This window comes from Delphinus delphis, chromosome 12 (genome assembly GCF_949987515.2).
Source record: "Delphinus delphis chromosome 12, mDelDel1.2, whole genome shotgun sequence".
Classification (NCBI taxonomy): domain Eukaryota; kingdom Metazoa; phylum Chordata; class Mammalia; order Artiodactyla; family Delphinidae; genus Delphinus; species Delphinus delphis.
In genome coordinates, this window is record NC_082694.2 from 8,812,422 (window position 1) to 8,831,716 (window position 19,295).

The window sequence follows — 19,295 nt, forward strand, 5'->3', positions numbered from 1 at the left end:
GGAGGGGTAGTCTACACGCTGCGTGGGCGTGCGCCTGCGCGGCGCGGATGAACCAGGAAGAGGCCTTATCCTCAAGCGCCCTGTAAGGCGGACAGGAGGACGTACGCGTCGCTACGTGCGTGGGTGTGCGCGCGCGGCTTGTAGTCCCCGCGAGAGGGAGGGTCGAGCCAGGTACGCGTGCGCACAGGGACTTGGGGCGCGCTGGACGGAAGCGGAGCAAAGGCTCCGGGGAGGTGGAGGACGAGTCCCCTCAGGTACAGAGCGTGAGGGCGGGGCCGACGGCGGCGGAGGCCGGCGCTAACCGTCCCCGCCTCCTTCCTGCCGGGTCCCGCCTCCCTGCGACTCCCGGGGCGGGGCCAGGTCGATTTGGGATGGGAAGGGAGAGGAAAGGGGCGGAGGATGGAGACCTCGAGGGACCTGGATCCCTGACGGAGGCGGAGTCCTGGCAGTCGCCAGGATGAGCTCCGGGGAGGATGGCAGGCCGAGAAGCCCGGGGAGGGACCCGCAGCCCCAGGTAGAAGCGCGGGGATGCGCCGTGTTGGGGTAAAAAGCATCTCCTGGGCCAGAAGGCCTCTGAGAGGGCAGGTGCAGGGGGCGGGTGTGGTGGGTGTTCGGGGCTGAGGGCGACCCCTGAGGTGGGTATTGGCTGCTGGAGCCGCTGTTAGGGGCGGTAGCCGGCGGAGTTGCGGTCCAGGGAAGCCCGCCAGGAGCAAACTTTGCCCGTGTTGTCGTTTCTCGGGAGCTTAGGGTTGAGCCCAGTTCCTATGGTGACCGCCTCGCTGCCTACCGCGGCTCTCCGCTTGGTCGTTGCGGGGATTGTTCTGTTTAGAAACGCTCTGGAGTGGAGCTGAGGAATTTGGAAGCGAGAGATTTGGGAGTTCAACCTGGCTCTTCCTGACTCCCAGCCTCTCACTTTTAAGCCACTTTATAGACTTGGCGAGGTGAAGGGCCGAGACTACGTAGTCAATTGCATGAAAATCTCATATAATTACAGTAGAAATTATACACCAGAAGGGCAGGGTACGCTGGCTTTCCTTGGAAAAAGTACTTGAGGTTTAAATTGAATAACTGCGGCGATCAGGGAGCTGATACCTAAACACGCATAGGAATATACTTTTTTTTTCTTTAAATAAAGTCAAGGATAGCGATTTCAGGAAACGTTACATAGATGACACAGGGTCTCTGTGTTTGTTTTCCTTTTTCCATTTAAGGCCATTATATCTCACGATATTCGTTGTTTTAAATTTCCTCTAGTGGTTTTCAAAATTTCAAGCACACTTTTTTTTTGTTTTTTCCTAACCTGTAAGGAAATAAATAGAAGAATAATCGGGTTGCAACTAGAAGAAAATAGTTTAGTTATAACTATGAAAGGAAAGGGTTACATTGCTCAGATCTGCCTCCAGGATAAAACTGATTTTTGTTTGTTAATTGATGAATGAGCTAAGCCATTTAGTCTTAATTAGTGGGTAGTAACTAGGAAGATACATTAATTATATATTTATTTTAAACAGTATACAGTTTAGCATTATTTAATGGCAGCTTCCAAAATAAATCTTGTTTACCTTCTGAAAAAAATCACTGCTTATGGCCCAAGAGATGTAGACATTCTCTGACCTGTCTGTCTTCTTCTTCAGGTGCTTCTTTTTCCATTTGTTTTAGGATTATTTGCTTTTTTTTTTTTTTTTTTTGCCGTACGCGGGCCTCTCACTGCTGTGGCCTCTCCCGTTGCGGAGCACAGGCACTGGACGCGCAGGCCCAGCGGTCATGGCTCGCGGGCCCAGCCGCTCTGCGGCCTGTGGGATCTTCCCGGACCGGGGCACGAACCCGTGTCCCCTGCATCGGCAGGCGGACTCTCAACTACTGCGCCACCAGGGAAGCCCTACGATCACTTGCTTTTAAAAGTACTCCACATACAGAGGCAGTTAGAGCAGGTGTTGTTATTCATTCCCTTTTCCCATCACATGCTCCTCCTTGTTCCCTTTCATGACTTCTATGATAGCCACTTCCTTGCTTTTCCTTGTAGTTTCACCATCTTTGTATGTGACCATGCACTTCCTAGTTTGGCTTGTTTTTGAACTTTAGGTAGATGGGATTGTACTAAGTTTTCCTTTGTATTTTGCAAAGTTTGCTGTTGTAACAATGTTACTCAACATTGTTTTTACGATTGATCCTTTTTATTGCTTGTAGTTAGTTTGTTTTTTGGTGTTCCATTGTAAGAGTATACCACAATTTACCTACTGTTGGTGGACACTAGGGTTTCTATGTTTTTTGGTGAATATGAGGAACACTGCTGTGAATTTTCTTGTACACATACCCCATGATAATCTCTTGAAGTGTGCTGGTTGGTAAGGTAGTTCTGTTTGTCTTAGTTATGCTATTTATGTCAGTCTGTATTAAATTCCTTTGGTTCTGAAAAGCCTCTTGACAACAACTCTTTGACCCCCTTCTTATGTTTCCAAGAGGAACTGATAAATGATTCTTCTCCTAAGGCCATTGTTTTATGCTCCTTAAAAAGGGCAAGTTATTTCTTCACGGTACAGTCTGGATTGACGAGAACTGAGGAGCTTTGGTTTGGATGGAGTGACTGGAGAGATTATTTCTTTTTAAGAAAGGTTAAACAAGTGACCTTACTGTTTCGTTTGAAGTGAATTTCCAAAACATATATTCACTTATTTTTTATAAATACAGAACCCACCTCAAAATTATTCATAAAATTTTATGTGGTTTTCTACATCCTTCTCTTAGTGAAGCTATTGCCTCCTACTTCAAAGTGTCTTTCAGTCTAAACTTTTGGAGACAGTTTTCTAAAAAGAAAACAAGTTGACCTTTTGTGGAACCAGATTTCAAAATCCTATATAAGATTCTCCAGTATTTTCAATTATTCTATCAAAATATTCAGTAGACGTTTGTTGAGCACATATTATATTTTGCTCAGCACTGATGATACCTTTTAGCATGTGATCTCAACTCCTGTTTCACTGAAAAATTAAAATTCTGCCAGGCAGGAACTTCTTCAGATTTCTACCCCTTCTTATCTAAATCATTACCTGACCTTGCTTTTTTCTGTCTTGTCTCAAAGGACAGTGCGCACCCTTTACCTGGGTTTTCTCTTACTAGCTTATTGGCCTTTCTCCTTTAGTTAACATTAACCCATGTCTTAGGAATCGTCATTGTGTTTATACTGGTAAGAATTTTTAACCTGGAGTACAAGAAATTTGGGGAGTTCTTGAACCCCCTGGAATTTTTAAAGTTTTGTATGTGTTTGCATTTTCCTGGGGTAATGACCTAGGGCTTTTGCTTAATTCTGAAAGGGGTCCTTGATATAGAGGAAATTAAGAAGCAAGTTCTTCTCCTCTTCTGTTGGCCCTTCAACAACCCTGGTCTTTTCCCAAATTTTGTTCTTTCTTCTCACAATCATGCTTTGTAAAAGAAATCTACACTTTCTATTTCTTTTTCTTCACTACTCATTCATTTGTTCGTCCTCCTACCATTGAAACTACCTTGTTTGAATCATCAAAATTCATTATTTGGGAAATGTTTTATTGAGTACCAACTTTGTGCTGGGCACTCTTCTAGGCATTAGGGATATAACAGTGACTGGACAAGAGCCTAGATCACTTGGAGCTTACATTTGGTGGGGGGTGACGAACAATAAACAAATGAAGAAATAAGTGATATAATTTCAAATAGTGTTAAGTGTGATAACCTAATGGGCGAGTGAGTAGGAGAGAGGCTACTTTAGGTAAGAGGTTGGGGAGGATGCTCTGATATTTCAGCCAAATTGCCAAGGGTAAGAAGGAGCCATTCATGTCAAGGGCTTGGGGGTGAGAATGTTCCTGACGGAGGGAAAGCAAGGGAGGAGGCCTCAGAGTGGAATGAGATTGGCACAGTAGAGGAGCAGAAAGAAAACCAATAAACCTGGGGGGTGAACAAAGAAGAGAGTAGTAGGTTTATTTAGGGAAGTGAAGGCAGGGGCCAAATCATGTAGGACCTTAAAAAGTTTGACTTTTTTTAAGAAAATTGAAATCGTATCAAGTATCTCTTCCGACCACAACGCTATCAGACTACATATCAATTACAGGAAAAAAGACTGTAAGAAATACAAACACATGGAGGCTAAACAATGCACTACCAAATAACCAAGAGATCACTGCAGAAACCAAAGAGGAAACCAAAAAAATACCTAGAAACAAATGACAATGAAAACACAACAACTCCAAACCTATGGGAGGCAGCAAAAGCAGTTCTAAGAGGGAAGTTTATAGCAATACAATCCTACCTCAAGAGACAAGAAACATCTCAAATAAACAACCTAACCTTACACCTAGAGCAATTAGAGAAAGAAGAACAAAAAAACCCCCAAAGTTAGCAGAAGGAAAGAAATCATAAAGATCAGATCAGAAATAAATGAATAAGAAATGAGGGAAACAATATCAAAGATCAGTAAAACTAAAAGCTGGTTCTTTGATAAGATAAACAAAATTGATAAACCATTAGCCAGACTCATCAAGAAAAAGAGGGAGAGGACTCAAATCAATAAAATTAGAAATGAAAAAGGAGAAGTTACATCAGACACTGAAGAAATACAAAGCATCCTAAGAGACTACAAGCAACTCTATGCCAGTAAAATGGACAACCTGGAAGAAATGGACAAATTCTTAGCAAGGTATAGCCTTTTAAGACTGAACCAGGAAGAAATAGAAAATATGAACAGACCCATCACAAGTAATGAAATTGAAACTGTGATTAAAAATCTTCCAACAAACAAAAGTCCAGGACCAGATGGCTTTACAGGTGAATTCTATCAAACATTTAGAGAAGAGCTAACACCGATCCTTCTCAAACTGTTCCAAAATATAGCAGAGGGAGGAACACTCCCAAACTCATTCTACAAGACCACCATCACCCTGATATCAAAACCAGACAAAGATGTCATAAAAAAAGAAAACTACAGGCCAATATCACTGATGAACATAGATGCAAAAGTTCACAACAAAATACTAGCAAACAGAATCCAACAGCACATTAAAAGGTTCATACACCATGATCAAGTGGGGTTTATCCCAGGAATGCAAGGGTTCTTCAATATATGCAAATCATTCAACGTGATACACCATATTAACAAACTGAAGAATAAAAACCATACGATAATCTCAATAGATGCAGAAAAAGCTTTTGACAAAATTCAACATCCATTTATGATAAAAACTCTGCAGAAAGTAGGCATAGAGGGAACCTATCTAAACATGTAATAAGGCCATATATGACAAACCCACAGTCAACATCATTCTCAATGGTGAAAAACTGAAAGCATTTCCTTTAAGATCAGGAACAAGACAAGGTTGCCCACTCTCACCACTGTTATTCAACATAGTTTTGGAAGTTTTAGCCACAGCAATCAAAGAAGAAAAAGAAGTAAACGGAATCCAAATTGGAAAAGAAGAAGTAAAACTGTCACTGTTTGCAGAAGACATGATACTATAAATAGAGAATCAAAAAGGTGCTACCAGAAAACTACTAGAGCTAATCAATGAATTTGGTAGAGTAGCAGGATACAAGATTAATGCACAGAAATCTCTTGCATTCCTATAAACTAATGATGAAAAATCTGAAAAAGAAATTAAGGAAACACTCCCATTTACCATTGCAATAAAAAGATAAAATACCTAGGAATAAACCTACCTACAGAGACAAAAGACCTGTATGCAGAAAACTATAAGACACTGATGAGAGAAATTAAAGATGATACCAACAGATGGAGAGTTATACTGTGTTCTTGGATTGGAAGAATCAACATTGTGAAAAAGACTATACTACCCAAAGCAATCTGCAGATTCAATGCAATCCCTATCAAACTACCAAAGTCATTTTTCACAGAATTAGAACAAAAAATTTCACAATTTGTATGGAAACACAAAAGACCCCAAATAGCCAGAGCAATCTTGAGAAAGAAAAACAGAGCTGGAGGAGTCAGGCTCCCAGACTTCAGACTATACTACAAAGCTACAGTAATCAAGACAGTATGGTTCTGGCACAAAAACAGAAATAGAGATCAATCGAACAGGATAGAAAGCCCAGAGATAAACCAATGCACATATGGTCACCTCATCTTTGATAAAGGAGGCAAGAGTATACAGTGGAGGAAAGACTGCCTCTTCAATAAGTGGTGCTGGGAAAACTGGACAGCTACATGTAAAAGAATGAAGTTAGAACACTTCCTAACACCATACACAAAAATAAACTCAAAATGGATTAAAGACCTAAATGTAAGGCCAGACACTATAAAACTCTTAAAGGAAAACATAGGCAGAACACTCTGACATAAATCACAGCAAGATTCTTTTTCTTCTTTTTTTTTTTTTTAAATTAAGAATAAACAGTCAATTTTATTGGGCTCAGACTAAGAATCCATGGGTTTTGAGGACCTCTGTGAATTTGTCAATTTTCTTCTCTGTGTTCTTTTCGGCCTGCTTCCATAGCCTCGTGAGCTGCTTCTTTTTCCAGTAGTGGATCTTGGCCTTCTCCTTTCTCTTCTCCTCAAGGGTGGCTGTTACTGCCTGGTACTTCCAGCCAACCTGATGAGCCAGGGACCCTAGGTAGGCAAACTTCCACATAGGCTTCAGATGCACAACCTTGAGGGCGGTAGGAACCACCATCCTCTTTTTCTTGTCATAGGGTGGCAGGATCCCATCAAACGCCTTGAGGCAGTTTAGAGCGGCCTGGCCTTGATTGGTCTTATGGGACAGCATGCCTTGCACTGTCTGCCAGAAGATGCGGCTGGGGGCTCAGAAGTGGTAGGGGGCTGTGGGAGAGGTTGGTGTTCATCCGCTTGCAGAGGAATGCCAGGTACTTCAACTTGTTTCTATAGAAATTGCCAGAAATGTTGATGCCCTCACAGCACATAACCACCACCTTTTGACCCAGAAGCACCTGCTCGGCCATCATGGCCACCAGGCAGCCCAGGAGATGGCCTTGGCCATCAAGAACCAGGACCTGCCCCTCCGCCATCTTTGGCAGCTGCCTCCAAGATGCTTTTTGACCCACCTCCTAGAGAAATGGAAATAAAAACAAAAATAAACAAATGGGACCTAATGAAGCCTAAAAGCTTTTGCACAGCAAAGGAAAACAAAAACAAGATGAAAAGACAACCCTCAGAATGGGAGAAAATATTTGCAAATGAAGCAGCTGACAAAGGATTAATCTCCAAAATATACAAGCAGCGCAATATCAAAAAAACAAACAACCCAATCCAAAAATGGGCAGAAGACCTAAATAGACATTTCTCCAAAGAAGAAATACAGATTGCCAACAAACACATGAAAAGATGCTCAACATCACTAATCATTAGAGAAATGCAAATCAAAACTACAGTGATGTATCACCTCACACTGGTCAGAATGGCCATCATCAAGAAATCTACAAAAAATAAATGCTGGAGAGGGTGTGGAGAAAAGGGAACCACCGTCTTGCAGTGTTGGTGGGAATGTAAATTGATACAGCCACTATGGAGAACAGTATGGAGGTTCCTTGAAAAACTAAAAATAGAACTACCATATGACCCAGCAATCCCACTACTGGGTATATACCCTGAGAAAACCATAATTCAAAAGAGTCATGTACCACAACATTCATTACAGTACTACTTACAATAGCCAGGACATGGAAGCAACCCAAGTGTCCATCGACAGATGAATGGATAAAGAAGATGTGGCACATATATACAGTGGAATATTACTCAGCCATAAAAAGAAACAAAATTGAGTTATTTGTAGTAAAGTGGATGGACCTAGAGACTGTCATACAGAGTAAAGTAAGTCAGAAAGAGAAAAACAAATACCGTATGCTAACACATATATATGGAACCTAAAAAAAAAATGGTTTTGATGAACCTAGGGGCAGGACAGGAATAACTACGCAGACATAAAGAATGGACTTGAGGATGCGGGGACGGGGAAGGGTAAGCTGAGATGAAGTGAGTGGCATGGACATATATACACTACCAAATATAAAATAGATAGCTACTGGGAAGCAGCTGCATAGCACAGGGAGATCAGCTTGGTGTTTTGTGATCACCTAGAGAGGTGGGATAAGGAGGGTGGGAGGGAGAAGCAAAAGGGAGGGGATATGAGGATATACGTATGCATATAGCTGATTCACTTTGTTATACAGCAGAAACTAACACAACGCTGTAAAGCAATTATACTCCAATAAAGATGTTAAAGGAAAAAAGAAAAATATATGAGCTACCTTTGTAGGCTAGAGATTAAAGTAAAAAAAAAAGTTTGACTTTTATTCTGATTTCAGTGGGAAGCCATTGGAGTGTTTTGAGCAGGATCTCATTATTTTAAAATGATTGTTTTGATTTCAGTTTGGAAAACAGGTTGCAGGGAGCAGCAGTAGAAGGAAAAAGACCAGTTAGGAGACAATTGCAGTAATCCATGTGGGAGATGATGGTGACTTGAACCAAGTAGGTGATAATAAAAGTGTACAGAAGTGGATGATGGATTGGGGATATATTTTGGAGGTAGATCCAAAGGGCTTGTTGATGGATTTGATGAGGTTCAGGAAAAGAGGAAACAAAGACAACGCCTTGGTTTTTGACTTTGATCACTGCACAAATGACAGTGACATGGGAAAGACTGGGAAGGAAGATGGTGGAGGCAGGGTTGAGAGTAGAAGTGCAGGTGGGGGAATTGAGGTCTGTTTTTTTTTTGTGTGTGTGGTACGCGGGCCTCTCACTGTTGTGGCCTCTCCCATTGCGGAGCACAGGCTCTGGATGCGTAGGCTCAGCGGCTGTGGCTCACGGGCCTAGCCGCTCCGCAGCATGTGGGATCCTCCCGGACCGGGGCACGAACCCGTGTCCCCTGCATCGGCAGGTGGACTCTCAACCACTGCGCCACCAGGGAAGCCCAAGAGGCCTGTTTTAACATGTTAAGTTGTGATGGCTTTGGACATCCAATAAACAATATAATGTGTTAAGTGCTCCAGTAGGGATATGTTCATAGTTTGGAGGGAACATGGAAAATATATGCTAAGTCTTTGGGGGGAAGTAGAAGTCAGAAATACTTTTTTGTAGTCCTGTATTCCCTTAGCATACATGTATGTGGCACGAATCATACTGTACTGTAATTTCTGATTTGTTTTGGACTTCCCTAGATTCATTGAGGCTTGAAATTGTAAGTTTTTTGTTTTTATTTTATTTTATTTTATTTATTTTATATTGGCTGCATTGGGTCTTTGTTGCTGCACGTGGGCTTTTCTCTGGTTGCGGTGAGTGGGGGCTACTCTTCGTTGCGGTGCGCAGGCTTCTTGTGGTGGCTTCTCTTGTTGGGAACACGGGCTCTACGTGCGCAGGCTTCAGTAGTTGTGGCACACGGGCTCAATAGTTGTGGCTCGCGGGCTCTAGAATGCAGGCTCAGCAGTTGTGGCTCACGGGCTTAGTTGCTCCACAGCATGTGGGATCTTCCTGGACCAGGGCTCGAACCTGTGTCTCCTGCATTGGCAGGTGGATTCTTAACCACTGTGCCACCAGGGAAGCTCCTTGAAATTGTAAGTTTTTATTTGTTTTCTATCTTTCTAGCTTCCCAATCTAATATTGGTTCATCCTTATCCTAACTGTTTATAAATTTGTTTGGTAAGTGAATAAATGTTACAATCTGATAGTATGAACTGAAACAGTGATAGTAGTGATGGAAGAAATGTGTTTGAGAGAGATTTTAGTGAAAAGATCAGTAGGACATGACGGCCAATTAAATAAGTTGAGTCAGTGAGAGGAATTAGTAATAATAGTAATTGTAAATAATAATAATATATATATAGCAGTTATTATTTATTGCCAGGCACTGTTCTAAGTGCTTTACATATAATAACTCATTTAATCCTCACAACAACTCTATGAGGCAAGTACTGTTTTCATCTCTATTTTAGAGATGAGGAAGCCATGGCCAGAGAAGTAACTTGCCTGTGGTCATGCAGCTAAGAAGGGGCAGAACAGGCATTATGAACGGAAGCAGTCTGAGGCTAAAGAACACGCTCTTAACCACTATGCTGTGTTGCTTGCCTGTTGAGAATGATTGTGATTCTAGCTTGGGTGTTTATGATGACAATTTGCTGCTTACAAAGTACTTTACTTGCGTTCTCTGAGATCTGTACAGGAACACAAGTTCCATTCAAAGCTCCATCTAGAGATCACTGGAAGGTGGAAGATATTCAGGTAGCCTGAGGTGGAGAAACTGGCATGCCAGGCATGGGCATTTCAGATACACTGATTTCTCTCCCTTTTTATTGCCTCCAAAGTTAGTGTAGGGAAAGTTGCAGCTCTAATATGATGGCTCACAATTGTCAGGTAGACTCTTGGTCTCTCTATACTTCTGATTTCTAGACTAGACTGATAGTAAACGTGACTGTTCATTTTACCAAAAAGAAGAGGGAAGGTTCCATTTTATCTGCTTTAGTACACTGCTTCATTATCAACCTCTACAAATTTGTATTGACACCTTCCTGTTAGCTAAAGAACTGTGCAGATTGATGGAATAGAGAGCTCTAGGATATTACTTGTTAAGATTCTAATAACTGTGTGAGGAAGACAGAAAAAGTAAATAGCTACATAAATTGTTCTATTACCAAGATATTTGGATGTCTCAATGCAGAGGTGATCACTGTTCGATGGAGAAGACAGAGAAAACCTCCTAGAGAATATGGAATTCAAGCTGAGCCTTAGAAGTGTCTTTACTTCAGTGGAGAAAAGAGTGAGGGCAAAGCTCATGAACAAAAGATAATATGTTTCTGAATGTATGTATAAAGAAGGTGTAGAATAGTTTGTCTTTAATAGAGGGGTTCTTGGAGGTGTCAAGTAGGAGGTAAATTTGAAGAAGTAGGAAGGGACCAAATTATGAAGAACTGTATGCTAGGCAGGTTTAGATTTTAGGTCCTTGCTATTCAAGGTATAGTCTGTGTGCTAGCCAAATAGGGATCGCTGAGCAGCTTTTTAGAAATGCAGTATTTCAGACCTACTGTGAGTAATGATCTCATTTTAACAAGATTCCCAAATGATTCGTATGTTTACTAAAATTTGAAAAGTACTGCTATAGTGAGGAGTCATTTGATTCAGTTATACTTAGTCACATGTTTATAACTAGGAACACGTTTTTCAACAGAAACTATGTAAGAAATGGTAGTTAGGATTTCAGCCTAACCCATAAAGGCCTAAAACGATTCATAGTTAGAAATGCTGTGTGAGATCTAATGCTGAAGTTCCAGGAGAGGCAGGAACTGCTGGACTGGAGAACAGAAAAAGCAGATTTGTGTCTTGTTTAGGGAAAGGGAAAAAGGGAAATAAACCTGTCGGACTGTTAAGGACTGGGTTGTACAGGGCGTTAACACAAGGTCAGTGATCCTGAGCCTTAATTTCCCAAGCACTAGATTTTGGAGCATAGCATCTGTGTTGCTTTGCTTGTAGCAAATTCTCTCTTAACGTAATGGTAGCCTTGATTCAGAGAAAGAAAAATTATTTCCTTAAATTATACAGTTTCTAAGATACATAGTCAAGTAAAAAAAGCACAGTGAAGAGTAGTATGTGTAGTATGCTAAAGTGAGAAATCTTTTAACACTGTTACTTTGCACATGTGCAAATATGTATGTAGAAAAATTCTGAGAAATGGAATTATTTGTAAAGAAGCTATGTGCATTTGTAATGTTGCTAGATTTACCCAGTTGTTCTCCATAAATACTGTGTCAATTTACACTGCCACAGAATGCTAATTTATATATCCAACTTTATGATTTTGCCAATGTGATGGTTAAAAAATGGTATCCCAGTGTTGTTTTAATTTGTATTCCTCCAAATGGTGAGATTGAATATCTTTAAATCTATTTAAAAGCCATTTCTGTGAAATATCCATATTCTTGGCCCATTTTTATATTAGGGTATTTCTTTTCCTTTTTTTAATTATAGGAATTATTTATATATTAGGGAAATTAGCCCTTTGTGATATGGGTAGCAAACCTTTTTGTTAATATACAAAAATAACAATAAACAGGTAGCTAGTGAACATCATAGCCCTGGAAGTAGACCACTTGATTTGCTGCTGACCCATATTCCCTTAGATAGAGTGGAGTATGTCTTTTTTGAAAAGCATGTTCAATACTATAGTTTCATATTTGGAAAACACACAGAAGTTTTATAATATAAAGTTTTAAGAAAGTAAACGTTGATGAAGTCCTTTTAGCTGGTGGAACAGGTTAAAAACAATTTTTTAATTGAATGTTGTTAATTTTCAAAATTATGATTGTTGTGGGAAATCACAAAGCTGTTTTAAACCTGACTGTCTCTATATTATTCCCTATTCCTTCCACTAGGTTACCACCAAAGAACATGATTTTGATCTAGGGGCTCCAGTTTCTGAAGCTGAAAAACACCAGAATATTCTCCAGCTAGAACAAGAAGTGAGAAATCAAGACAAATTCATTTCTTCACTGAAGTTACAGGTTACATTTAATTTCTCTGCATATTTCCCTAAATTAATTTGGGATGGGGGCCTATATTAAAATAAGATAGAGAATAAATACCAATTCAGTGCTCATTTAAATTGTATGGGTCTAAAATCATTCCATTTTTATCTTAACCATTTTGAAACACATAGATTCAGAGTTAGTGAGTGAAAACTATATCCCAGATGTTGTATCAGATGCTTTCAAGTACATAATCTTACTTAATCATCCCAACTTTGTGAAATTGTGATGTTATTTCCATTTTACCAATGTGGAAGCCCAAGTTCCAAGAGGCTAAAGAATTATGATATTTGACTAATGAGTGACAGAGCTAGGATTTCTCTGAACTCCCACATTAGCTAGAATTTGAATCCAGTTCTCTGAACTCCCAAGTTCATTATTGTTTCTGTTCTCCTGGTGTCTGACCTGTGGTATAGCTATTAATAAAGGCTATTAAAAGAAACTTCCTCTTCTAGGAAAATGGAGTAGACTTACTTTTCCTTACTCTTCCCAATAAGTACAGCTAAAAACCCTGAATATTATGTATAAAACAAGCATAAGAACACTCTGAAAGGTGGGAAGAAGGAAGACTGGCTAGAGACCTCAGCACACAATGAATGTTAGGACATGTTAGGGAGTTCCTGGTTTTTCTTTTTGTTCCATATATCCCAGGCAGAGTACTGGAAAAACTGGCAACCAGAAATCATGGGTGCAGATTTATAAAGGTCTCAGAAAAGCCATCCCTTTCTAGCTGAAGGACTAGAAATTGGGCAATCTAGCAAGGCAGATTACTCTTAGACAAGAACTGCCCATTTTAAGCAGACACCAGGGAAAAAAACTAGCTCCATTCCTGCCAGCAAAGGCTAAGAGCCCAGACATCCACCCTTCTCATGCTATAACAAAGAACCCCATCCTTCCCTCATCCCCCCACCCTGCCCCACAAGGCCCCCATCCCACCAGGGTGGTATCAAAGAAGGCTGAGTGGGGAACCAAGACTTTTGTGTCATTCAGGAAGTAAGGAAGTCCCCAACCCCATATTGTCAGCAGAGACCACATGGGGAGCCAAGAAGTCCACTGCCACCTGGTAGTAAGAGGTGCCCCATTTCCTCTTTGCTGGGATGATATCAGAAGAGACCTAATGCGGAGTCAGAACCTTTACCACCCTCCAACAGTAACAAGTCCACCCACCCACAGTGGCAGTGGAGGATACATGGGAGCGGTAATAAGGAGCCTCCATTCTTCCAGCTCTGGTGATATCAGCAGAGGCCTGGTGGGGAGCCCGAAGTCCCATCCCTGCCTAGCCGTCACGAGGAGCCCCACCCTTCCCAGGTGTCACAGGAGGCCTAGTGGAGAAATTGGGCTTTTACTCCCATCCAACAGTAACAAGGCAGTGTCCCCCTTTTCTTGCTGGAGCGGTGTCACAGGAAGCCTACTGAAAGATAAGAGTCGGTGTCTTAGACTATGAGGTCTCAATAAAAAAAAAGGAAAAAACACTCCTCATCCCAAAAATCAGGAAGATTTCAACCTCTATGAGAAAAGACAATCAAGAGATGCCAATACAGAAATGAATCAAATATGACAATTATCTGACAAGGATTTTAAATTAGCCATCATATAAATGCTTCAACAAGTAATTTTGAGCATGCTTGAAACAAACAGATAAAGTACAGCCAAGTGGAATTTTGGTAGCAAACAGGCTGTTGGAAATAAAAGATATAAAGTAGAGGCAAGTGGAATTTTGGTAGCAAACAAGCTGTTCTTCAGTAGGTGAATAGAATAAACAAACTGTGGTATGTAATAGAATATTATTCACTGATTAAAAGACATGAGCTATCAAGCCATAAAAAGACATGAAGGAACCTTGAAAGGATATTGTGAGGTGAAAAAAGCCAATCTGAAAAGGTTACATACTCTGTGATTCCAACTATACGACCTTCTGGGAAAGACAAAACATAGAGACATTAGAAGATCACTGGTTGCCAGGGATTTGGAGGGAGGAAGCGGTGAAGGGAGCACAGGGGATTTTTAGGGCAGTGAAACTATCCTGTATACAGTAATGATGGATACATGTCACTGTACATTTGTAAAAACCCACAGAATCAACAACCCTAAGAGTGAACCCTAATTAAACTCTGGATTTTAGTTAATAATAATGTATAATGTTGGCTCATCAATTGTGACCAATGTACCACACTAAAACAAGATGTAAATAAGGAGAAACTGGGGTGAGTTGGAGGGGGGAGAAGGGGTATGTGGGAACTCTCTGTACTTACTGGTCAATTTTTCTGTAAACCTAAAACTGCTCTAAAAAAAAGTAAGTTCTATTAAAAAATACATGGGAGAAAAGACTTCCAAATTATGTATCTGATAAGGGATTAATATCCAGAATATATAAAGAAATCCTATAACTCAACAACAAAAACCCCCAAAACAATGCAATTCAAAAATGGCAAAAAACTTGAATAGATGTTTCTCCAGAGAAGATATACAGATGGCCAATAAACATGAAAAGATGCTCAACATCACCAGTCATTAAGGAAATGCAAATCAAAACCACAATGAGATGTCACTTCACACCAATCAGGACCACTATTATCAAAAAGCAGAAAATAACAAGTGTTGGTGAGGATGTGGAGAATCTGGAGCTCTTGTGCATTGCTAATGTAAAATGGTTTAAGCATAGTACAAAATTTTGGCAATTCCTCAAAAAGTTAAGTATAGAATTACCATGTGATCCAGCTATTCCACTCCTAGGAATATCCCCCAAAGATTAAAAGCAGGGACTCAAACAGATACTTGTACGCCAATGTTCATAACAGCATTATTTATGATAGCCAAGAGGTGGAAACAACTCAGATTCCATTGCTAGATGAATGGATAAACAAAATGGGGTATGTACAAACAATGGAACATTATTCAACCTTAATTCTGAAAGGAGACTACAAGATGGAAGAGCCCTGAAAACAGTGTGCTAATTGAAATAAGCCAGGCACAGAAGGACAAATATTGTATGATTCCACTTATATGAGGTAGGAAAATTCATAGATAATTATTTAATGGGTACAGAGTTTCAGTTTGTGATGATGAAAAAGTTCTGGAAATGGATATGGGATGGTTGCACAATGTTGTGAGTGTACTTAATGCCATTGAATTTTACATTTAAAAATGGTTAGAGTGGTAAATTTTATGATGTTCTATTTTACCACAATAAAAAAGTTTAAAAAAATACAGTAACTGAGATTAAAAACTCAGTGTTCTCAAACAAAAACATGAAGAGGAGGAGAAAAGAATGAATCAGTGAACATGAAGATAGAAATAAAGAAATTACCTGATCTGAACAATAGAGAGAAAATAGATTGAAAAAATGTGAACAGAGGCTCAGGGACAGGTGGGAATATAACAAAAGATCTACATTTGGATTGTTGGAGTCCCAGAAAGAGAGGTAAGAGAAGGTGGGGCTGAAAAAATATTCAAAGAAATAATGGCTACATAGTCCCCAAATTTGGCAAAAGACATAAATGAAAGAAGGTGAGTGAAAAGCTACCAGGAGTCTCCCAAAGAAATCTACACTGAGATACTTCATACTCAAACTGAAAACTAGAGACAAAAAAAATCCTGAAAGAAACAATTCATTATTTATGGGGGAGCACCAATTCAAATGGCAGCAGGTCTGGAAATGAGATCAGAAGGAAGTGGCACAACATTTTTCAAGTGTTGGAAGAAAAGAACTGTCAACCCAGTGCATATTCTGTATTTAGAAAAGTATGAAGGGAAAAGTAAGAAATGAAGGGAAAATTAAGATATTCTCAGATGAAGAAAACTGAGAATTTGTTGCCAGCAAAGCTACCCTAAAAGAATATCTAAAGGAATTTCTCTAACAAGGAAGGAAGTGATAAAAGGAGTAGTCTTGGAAGAATAGGAAGGAAGGAGGAACAACATATAGAGCAAAAATATGGGTAAACGTGATCGAATTTCCTTTTCTACTTTTCTAAATTATGTTTGTCGAATGTAGTTCTCAGTGCATGTAGAGGAAATATTTAAGAATTATTTTATTAATAAAGGAGGGTAGAGGGATGTAAAGGGAGGTAAGGTCTCTGCACTTCACTTGAACTGGTAAAATGTAGGCTGTGATAACTTATGAACATACAATGAAACACCTAGAGCAACCACTAAAAATCTGTAAAAAGAGTTATACTCAGAATTGCTATGGATACCTCAAACTGGAATTCTAAAAAATGTTCAAGAAACCCAGAGGAAAGTGGGTAAAACAAAACAGAAAGAAAAATTAAAAAAAAAAACAAAACAGAAAACAACAGGGGCTTCCCTGGTGGTGCAGTGGTTGAGAGTCCGCCTGCCGATGCAGGGGACCTGGGTTTGTGCCCCGGTCGGGGAAGATCCCACATGCCGCGGAGCGGCTGGATCTGTGAGCCATGGCCGCTGAGCCTGCGCGTGCGGAGCCTGTGCTCCACAACGGGAGAGGCCACAACAGTGAGAGGCCCGCGTACTGCAAAAAAAAAAAAAAAAAAAAAAAAAAACAAACAGAAAACAACAGAAAAGTCACACTTGAATCTTAACATAAAAGTAAGTACATTAAATACATGTAATCTAAATACACCAATTAGAAGCTAGAAATTGGCAGAGTGGATTAAAAAACCATGACCTAGCATTATGCTGTCTATAAGAAATTCACTTCAAATATAATGATATAGCTAGGTTGAAAGGCATTCAGACCCAAATGAAGAAATAAAACTATCCCTGTTTATAGATGACATGATCTTCTTCCTGGAAAATCTCATACTATCTACAGTGTAAAAACTAGAACTAATAAATGAGTTCAAAAGGTCAGAATACAACACAAACATACTGTATTTTTGTTTTAAATGTATTTATTTATTTATTTTTTGGCTGCGTTGGGTCTTTGTTGCTGTGCGCAGGCTTTCTCTAGTTGCGGTGAGCGGGGGCTATTCTTCGTTGCGGTGCACGGGCTTCTCATTGCAGTGGCTTCTCTTGTTGCAGAGCACGGGCTCTAGGTGCCTGGGCTTCAGGAGTTGTGGCTCGCGGGCTCTGGAGCACAGGCTCAGTAGTTGTGGCACATGGGCTTAGTTGCTCCGCGGCATGTGGGATCTTCCCGGATCAGGGCTCGAACCTGTGTCCCCTGCACTGGCAGGCGGATTCTTAACCACTGCACCACCAGGGAAACCCTGTATTTTTGCATATTATCAATTAACCTGTAGAAATCTAAATTAAAAATTACATGCCATTTACAATCACTCAAATAGGAAATGGAATCCTTAGATGTAAATCTAACAAAATAAGTATGAACTCACATTCTGAAAACTACAAAATGCTAATAAGAGAAATCTAAGAAGATCTAAACAAAATTCAGGGATTGGTAGCCTCAACATAGTAAGGTATCAATTCTCTCCAAATCTGTATCCAAGTTTAATACGATTCCCATCAAAATCCCAGCAAAGAACAATTTTGAAAAAGACCAAAGTGGAAAGAGTCATTCTCCTTGATTTAAAAACTTAATATACAGCTACAGTAATCATGACTGTATGGTATTGCTAGAGGGACAGACATAGATCAGTGATACAGAATAGAGAATCCAGAAATAGCCTTACACGAATACAGCCAAATGATTTTTGACAGAGGTGCAAATGCAATCTGATGAAGAAAGGTAGTCTTTTCAACAAAATGTGCTGGAGCAATTTGATATCTTTTAGGAACAAAAATGAGCCTAGACCTAAACCTCACACCTTATACAAAAATTAACTCAGAATAGATCATAGATTTAAATGTAAAACATAAAACTATGAAAGTTTGAAAAGGTAACATAGGAACAAATCTTCAGGATCTTGGGCTTGCTGAAGAGTTCTTAGACATGACAGCAAAAGTGTGATTCATAAAAGAGAAAATTGATAATTTGAATTTCATCAAGATTTAAGTCTTTTGCTTTGTGAAAGACCCTGTTAATAGGATGAAAAGATAAGCTACAACCCCTGTTTCTGTCAAAGGAATCGTATCTAGAACATGTGGAGAACTCTCACAACTCAACAGTAAAAAGCAAACAATCCAGTTAGAAAATGAACAAAGAATATAAAGACATATTTCACAGGAGGATGTATTGTTGACAAATAAAAATATGTTCATCTTTTCTAAACATCAGGGAAATACAAATTAAGACCATGATGAGATAACAATGCACACCGTTAAGAACAGTTAAAATAAAAAATAGTCATGATACCAAATGCTGGCAAGGATGAGGAGAAACTGGATCACTGATACATTCCTGGTGGGAATGGGGAATGGTACAGCTACTCTGGAAAATAGTTTAGTTCTTAAGAAACTAAACATACATTTACCATACAGCCCAGCAATTGCACTCTTGGGAATTTATTCCAGAGAAATGAAAACTATGTCCACTCAAAAACCTGTATACAGTTATACAGTTGTTCATAGCAGCTTTATTTGTTATAGTCCCAAACTGGAAACATCTAAAACTTCCCTTAATTGGTGAATTATTAAACAAACCGCGGTAATCCATACCATGAAATATTATTCAGCAATAAGAAGGAACGAACTGTTGATCCACTTAACAACTTAGATGTCAGGGGCACTGTGCTCAGTGAAAAAGCCACCGTCAACAGATAGCATGCTGTGATCTCTATCACATGATTCTATTTATGTAACATTCTCAAAATGGCAAAATTATTATAGAGATCAGTGGTTGCTAAGAGTTAAGGGTGGGGAGGGAAGGCTGTGACTATACAGGAGTAACAGGAGGGTGATCTTTGTGGTGATGG

At 39.8% G+C, this 19,295-nt stretch overlaps 1 protein-coding gene and 1 pseudogene across 1 annotated transcript in view; one reads left to right on the top strand and one right to left on the bottom strand.

Moving 5' to 3' along the window:
- Nucleotides 1-407: 407 nt before the first annotated feature.
- Nucleotides 408-19,295, top strand: part of TSGA10 (testis specific 10) — a 105,777-nt gene continuing 86,889 nt past the window's right edge. Inside the window, exons 1-2 of the mRNA XM_060027301.1 lie at nt 408-514; nt 12,358-12,486. Of these exons, the coding sequence (XP_059883284.1) occupies nt 458-514; nt 12,358-12,486 (186 nt within the window). The 5' untranslated portion in view covers nt 408-457. The remainder of the gene's footprint in view (nt 515-12,357; nt 12,487-19,295) is intronic.
- LOC132435567 (large ribosomal subunit protein uL13 pseudogene) lies at nt 6,396-7,015 on the bottom strand (annotated as a pseudogene).